We start from the raw sequence: 7,070 nt of genomic DNA, 5'->3' as shown, positions 1-7,070 counted from the left end.
GCAAGTAGAGCCCTGAGAAAACTTAAAATACATTTGATTAAAATTGGGGGAATGTTTAGATGGTGTAGGGTGTAGGGTGGAGGGTGTAGGGTGTAGGGTGTAGGGTGTAGGGTGTAGGGTGTAGGGTGTAGGGTGTAGGGTGTAGGGTGTAGGGTGTAGGGTGTAGGGTGTAGGGTGTAGGGTGGAGGGTGGAGGAGAGGGAAGGGGGAATTTAAACCACATAAATTCCAAGTTATATAATAACATATTCTTATATAATAACATATTCTTTGAAGAGAACTGTAAATAACCAGATATATGAAGCGTTTTGTTTAGATGGTATTTTTTCTTTTGTTACGGGGAGGGGTGGGTTAAGGGGGAGGGTCGGGTCGGAGGAGGAAGATAGGCACGATTTTATGTTAGCTGATGTGACTGATGGGTAACGCATTGTTTGCAGTAGTCTTAAACTACAGAACGTCGACCTATGTGGATACAAGATTGGTTATAGGTAACTACTCTTTTTGGTCGGCGGGCATGATATCCGTATTACATGCACAATTCTGTATAAAGTCAATACAGGAATACAATGCGTATATGTCTACTTGTGTTATAAATGAATACATAAACGTACCGCGACGTGTTGTTATGTTGTCTGGTTGGGTATTCGCATAATTAACCTTTTCGGGGATTTCGCTGTCTCGACAGATTTTATATTGTTTCGTTTTTACTTAAAAGATATAGATTTTTAAAGAGATACGAGACTAGCTCTATTATCTGAAGCGGAAATGTCGAAACATTGAAAGTACAACAATATAGCTTCTGAAGCAGTTGTTATAACAATAACAAAAGTACAACACAAAGAGCGCCTTTTGACAATGTCGTCTAGGATCACAAAAACCTATTGAATTTAACGGATGTTGGGCCAACAATACATGCACTGCGTGGGATGCTATAGGCCTTCTTATGCAGCTATCGCCACCTATTCTGTCCTTGCATAAGTATATGTTTGTACACATTTTGCAGATCTCCTTTTCAGTTTCTGCAAGCATCTCCCAAACTGAGGATCAGCTGATAGTTGGGGGGGGGGGTGGTGGTTATCAGGGGGTTGTGACGGCTGGATGGAGGATGGGGAGGGGGCGGTGGGTGGGAATGGAAAAGTAGACAAACAGGGTTATGCCATATCGACTGACGTGAGTGCGAAGCGAACAGTTTTAGTAACACTAACGAAGTTTAACAAACGCCCCTGAGAAAATCAAAGTTGCCACTGTAGGCAATTTATGTAATAGTGGTGCATTTATTAATAGCTGTTATTATTTTTTCAGGGAGGAAGGGGGGGCTGGGGGCATATTCACTCCACCCGCCCAGGTACGGTCGATCCTGACTTTAACACACCGTTATATGCTTGTAAGTAGCTCAAACTTGTGAATGTATCAAATTAAGCATATTAAAATCAGAAATTATTGGTCAACGTTTTACAGATAATGCTTTACAGCTTATAATAGCATTGTGCGAAAGAAAGAAAGAAAAAACTTGTTTTTACAATTTTTTTACGCAAATGTGATACATTAAAGTGTCAGTAATACAAAATATCTATATTAAAAGGTCAAAAGCAGTATATTGCCACAAAATTTGTTCGAAAAATTAACGGAATAATGATCATTCCATGCTCAGACTTAGACAAGGTATTTGACTATACCGCCCTCAAAGGATTTTCCTTCACTGGTGTTTATATTTTTATGACCCCTCGATGCCTGCGAATAACTGCAGGGTTTAAACCTCAACGAAATAACTCTTGGAAAGGTTTAAGCTAAATGTAGGGGCAGTATTGATGACACTTTGAGCATTTGTATTACAACATTTTACCCCCCCCCCACCCTAACATCACCCTCACCGTAGATATAACTGATTTAATATCAATCACCACCCTCCTCTTCACATCCGCTACCCATCTTATCCTCCACTAGGACACAGCTCAAAAAACTGATTTGTCTCTTCTTTCCCGCCCCCAACGGTGAAAGGTAAAATTGATAAAATATAAAATCCCGAGGCTATTTCCCCGAATTTTTGGATAATTATATGTATTTGTAGCATAATGTTGTATGCTGCCATCTAAAAAGTGAAAAAGTTTGACGCGGTTCTGAAGGAACTAACGAGTTTTAGGGTTACCGTATATATTCTTTCTTTGTCAGAAATGATGATTAGCTCAAGTTCAGCAGATGTATACATCTCTAAAACTCTGTAGGAAATTTGACCTCGCGACCCTTATTATGGTCAGACTCAGGGTGACGTCATACAGATTTTGGATTTCCGCCCTGGTGTTGCTGTCCTAACTAACAAAGCGATAATTGCAGTCGAAAATCTTGGAAAATGGGTAAATTGGGGATTTTTTTCTCTTCATTTCCTAGTTATTAAAGCTATAAAAGAAATCTACGATCGGGAGGAAAATACAGAGACAGAAAGGGAAGAAATGTAAAGCGAAAGTACCTGTCTGGATGGAACCTTACAATCTAGCTGCACCCAACGTTCTCCTCCGGGACATTGGCGTCGTCGCTAACAGCCCGGGTATGACGCACTTTGCTCAGAAATTTGGCGAGGCCCAGGTCAGGGTAGCGGCTGGACAAAGCCATTACAGCGGAGGAAATTTGTCACCCTTACTATCCTTCACGTGAGTTTAAGTATTTTTGAGGTTGGCATAAAATGGTTCAGTTTTACTTTGTAAAGTCATTTAAATTAATAAAAATATGACAAATGGATTTCGTAATATATATCCATTTGAAAGATACAGACACACAACCCACGTGACTCACAGCCGAACAGCTTTTTACCACAACCCCCAGATATTGATTTCCGGTCACCCTCGGTCACCCTACCATGGGGTGACCCCGGAAACTTGCTAATCAGGAACATTGTTGGTTGCTCAATGATAGCTTTTCCTCGAGAATAAAAGTGGAGGACCTATGAATTTTAATTTTCAACTGGGCGTGTAAATTTAGTAAATTGATGATTAAAATATGAAAATATGAAATGGTATCTTCTTAGAAATGGGAAGGTATATCATATTTCTTTATGCATGCTGTATATAGAGGAGAGCGCTCTACCCCATTTACATGAATTGAAAAAGTCACGATTTGGGCCAAATTTTGAGAAAACGGCAAGGCCTTAAAAAACTGTCAAATTTGGACCCCAAAATGAAATGTCTCCATTTTCTGTCAGGATGCTTATACGGATTCTATAAGCTCAGTGATGCCTTTTCCTCGAGTTTAAAGCGGAATTTCTTGCAAATTTAAGCCTTTGTTTGGAGTATGAATATAATGAATTAATAAATAAAATTTGATAATATTAGTTGTCTCTTCTTTCAAGTGGGTCAAAATTATGGCTGCTATAATAAAGAGAAGAGCGCTGTGCTATATTTATATAATTTGAGAATAATTCAAAGTCGAAGTTAACATATTAATAAACAAAATAGTAATAATAAAAAGTCTTTGTTTTATGCATTGGGGGAAAGATGCCTGCTATAGCTTTACTACATTTACATGAATTTGAGAAGAAATTAAAAAGTCGCAATTTTGGCCAAAATTTGAAATAAAATGATACGGGTCTGCGAGACACAAGTTCTATATGGAATATCTTCCTACCAAGTTTGAAGAAAATCTGCCCTGCTGTTTTGGAGTTTTAACACAGGATGCCGATGTAACAGATAGACAGACACAGACATACATACACACACAAAGAATTGTAGTACTATACCCTTTCATTTTTATTTTTTAATATTTTTTTTTAAGAAAAGAGGGTCTAATACAATTCTTTTTTACTCAGCCATGACTGGGTACAATCCGAATTAGAGAAAGGCACCGAACAAGGAAAACCAATACAATTCATCAAGGATTTGTCCATGGGAATAGATGGCCGCTACGATAAACTACCGAGAGATGTAAGTATATATTACAAAAGTACAAGGTAGTAGCATAGAGTTGCGTAAGAACTTCTATTGAAGGTAGCTGAGGTGATCTAGTGATTATGTGCCACCTAATTCATGCATATGCATATATATACCAGCCAGTTGGGACAATTTCCTAATGCTGATACCTCTCTAAACTGTACTCCAATATCATGCTCTCAATGCACTGGTATTGTCAGTACAAACAGCTCCTAACATTGATGTGATAGAAACATGATATTCATACTGCTTGTACTGACAATACGAGTGCTCTGAAGCAGGACATGACACTACAGTTGTGACAAAATTGTCCCAACTGGGTGTATAGACATATGTATTGTGTCTGTCCCTCTAACGTAACCGGATCTTGTTTTTTTGGATTCCTTCGCTTTCTCTTTGTAAGTCTTCCGTACATAAGTGATAAGTATGATAACGTCCCGCACCCACTACCCTTCATTGCACATGATAAAGTACTCAGTGGGCGTGTGCAAATTGGGGAACTTAAATGGGCTGGGCGACATACATCGTCAGTCGGGGGAAAACCATTCAGTAAGGTCATGTTTTTCCTTCAAAAATCGAAAGAATTCATCAGCACAAACTTGCGCTTTAGATCTAATTAATAGTCTAAGTAAGTTTCACAATGCACCACTTGACTTCTATAAACCTTGATTTTCATCAATGGAATCACCTTTAGAGTTCCATACATGTGAGTCGAATTCAACGATCCCAACTGAGCCACAAACCTCAGTCGTAATGTTTTTTTTTTATCTATACCAACAGCCCGTCGTAAAATTTGCTCCCCCCTCCCCCTCCAACCGTTCAAATTATGTACACGTAACATATAGCACTATACTGATAGTTACATCACCCACCCCCCTCGTATACCCGTTATACCCAACAACAACCCAGGAAAGACGACAGGTTAATTGTCTTCAGCCCCCCCCGCCCGACCCTACAACACCCGTGATCATTTACCCTTTGGCTCAACCGTATACTGACGAACCCATTATTTTCTCAATGAACAGGTGACATGCGTTCATACTTTTCTCATCCGGCATCCGTACAATTTTCTCCCATCTGTACGCAATCATACAATCAACATATACGGTTACCAAGGTGACCCAGCCGATTTTGATATCGCATCTTACAATCCCTTCCTTCATGAAGGCAATCAGCTTCACAAGCTTTGGAAATACGTCATTGAACATGTTGATCCTTCATCATCGACGCTGACGAGATGGTTCGACAACCGGAATTTATCTTACCCAAGTATTTCCAAGCGCTTATGTTGCCATGGGATGACAAGTATTTGAATTGGGACGCCAGCGACTAGGTAGCCAAGACATGGCGTGGAGCTGTTGAGCATATCGAATGGGGCAAGACCAACAAAGTATTTCAGAAAGCATTTGAGAGTAGCTGTTTCCAAAAAAACCGAAATCTACATCTCCTGTGAAAGATGGTCTCACCAAAGATGTCTTACAATTTGTAGATGTCATTATGCCAGGTTACCTTGAGATGTATGAAACGAGGATCAAACCTTCAGTTTAAAAAAAGAAAAAAAAGAAAAAAAGGATTTGAGATATATTTTTCTTTGTAACTTGTATAAGATCATAGTCGAGGTGAATATGCATTTTTGAAGCGTATGGCATTCCGTATAGGCGTCTAACCTTCGTTGTAAATTCTACAACCCATAACCCGAGTAGGGATATGAGATCTGGAGATACACGATGAGCTGGTTATTTTTTTTATATTTGCTGGTATGATAAGTGGCATAATTATATTAGTATTGCATTAAGGTATATGAGATGTGTGTAAATGAGGTGCACTCTATCATAGATATTTAGAGAGTGTTTCTGTCAACGACCATTTCGGTCAATGTATCACTAACAGTTTTAGAAGCACGGAATTGTTTCTCATTTGGCCGAATGGTTTTAACTTCCGGGAAGGACTGATTTCGGCTATATTTGAAAAGATACACACATCTATATATATATATCTATATATATATATATTTATATATATATATATATATATATATATATACATATAGCGCATATGAGCCTTCTTCTTGTCCTTCGTAACACATTAAGAGAGAAGAAGAAAAAACATCTTTCGTGGTTAACATGAATCTAAACGTGCTCCGTCGGGATATGCCAATCGGGCTTGATGTTCAACATGGCGACGAGAAGCGTCCAATCTTTTATGGCCACGCGGCCACCGGATCGGCGTTCATAATCGCGGCAATATTTTGGATGATCAGGTTTTCATGGAATGTTAAGGATCATAATGACAGTGATGATGACGATGACGATGATGACGTCACCAACAGAAAACGTCATCATGGTATAGTCGTGTTTCTACGTAAAGTGCCATTTGAAGGTTGTTACTGGATCATAACGGGCCTTTTTGCGTTGCTTCAGATATTTAGCGTGCCGTATTTTCGACTTAACATTATCGACGAGGACGGTCAATTTTCCGTAGATAGTTTGCAAGGATGGCAACACGTGGCTCTTGGTCTACCATTTGCTATTCACGGTGGCACAAGAATCCTCGCTGGAACTTGCTACTCCAGTCTGAAATGCTGGGTAGAACCAACGGGCATAATAGCATGTGGGCTGTTTTCATTGATAAGCTTCCTTCACGGGTACGCGAGGGATCCCTTGGACGCCCATATCCATTTTATCTTAGGTTCCGTTACTCTGTCGACTGTGTTATTTTACACTGCGGAATACTTCAGTCATGACTCATGGCATAAGAAAAGATGGTTTTTCCCTAAGACATTCAGTATGTTACTACAAGGTACGTGGATGTTTCAGGCGGCATTCATACTTGATCCGCAAAATGGCGTGACGTGGGACAGAGATAGTTTTGTGAATGTTATGGGTACCTCGACCATTTTTGTGGGACATATCATTATCGATATGTCCATTCTGTTGTTGATTTATCTCCTGGTGAAGTTGGCTTTCAAGCTGGCAGAACATTTCTCAAGCATAGACTACTGGAAGTTTTCGGCTGATGAAGTGGTCAAGGAAGCACTCTTAGATTGTTGAAGCATCCCCAGGGAACAATTCCGGAGGACCTTTAACAACTTCTTGAACATCGGTGCATTTCAGATTATAGATATTTTTGTTGGAGAGTGTGGGAAGGGGAATGT

General features: G+C 39.6%; 2 protein-coding genes across 2 annotated transcripts in view; both read left to right on the top strand.

Annotated features, from left to right (window-relative positions):
• The window catches only part of LOC139958655 (uncharacterized), a 234,684-nt gene that overhangs the window by 49,566 nt on the left and 178,048 nt on the right, over nt 1–7,070 (top strand). The gene's annotated exons all lie outside the window — the stretch shown is intronic.
• On the top strand, nt 5,546–7,061 carry LOC139958651 (transmembrane protein 45B-like). Its single transcript, XM_071955886.1, has one exon. The coding sequence runs from the start codon at nt 6,040–6,042 to the stop codon at nt 6,964–6,966; it is 927 nt and encodes a 308-aa protein (XP_071811987.1). The 5' UTR covers nt 5,546–6,039; the 3' UTR covers nt 6,967–7,061.

The sequence above is a fragment of the Apostichopus japonicus genome, chromosome 18 (assembly GCF_037975245.1).
Source record: "Apostichopus japonicus isolate 1M-3 chromosome 18, ASM3797524v1, whole genome shotgun sequence".
Lineage (NCBI taxonomy): Eukaryota > Metazoa > Echinodermata > Holothuroidea > Aspidochirotida > Stichopodidae > Apostichopus > Apostichopus japonicus.
This window is presented reverse-complemented; position numbering and strand designations above follow the sequence as displayed.

What these genes read in the sequence shown, in the direction of transcription:
- LOC139958651 (XM_071955886.1), top strand. Translation starts at nt 6,040, where the DNA reads ATGAATCTAAACGTGCTCCGTCGGGATATGCCAATCGGGCTTGATGTT.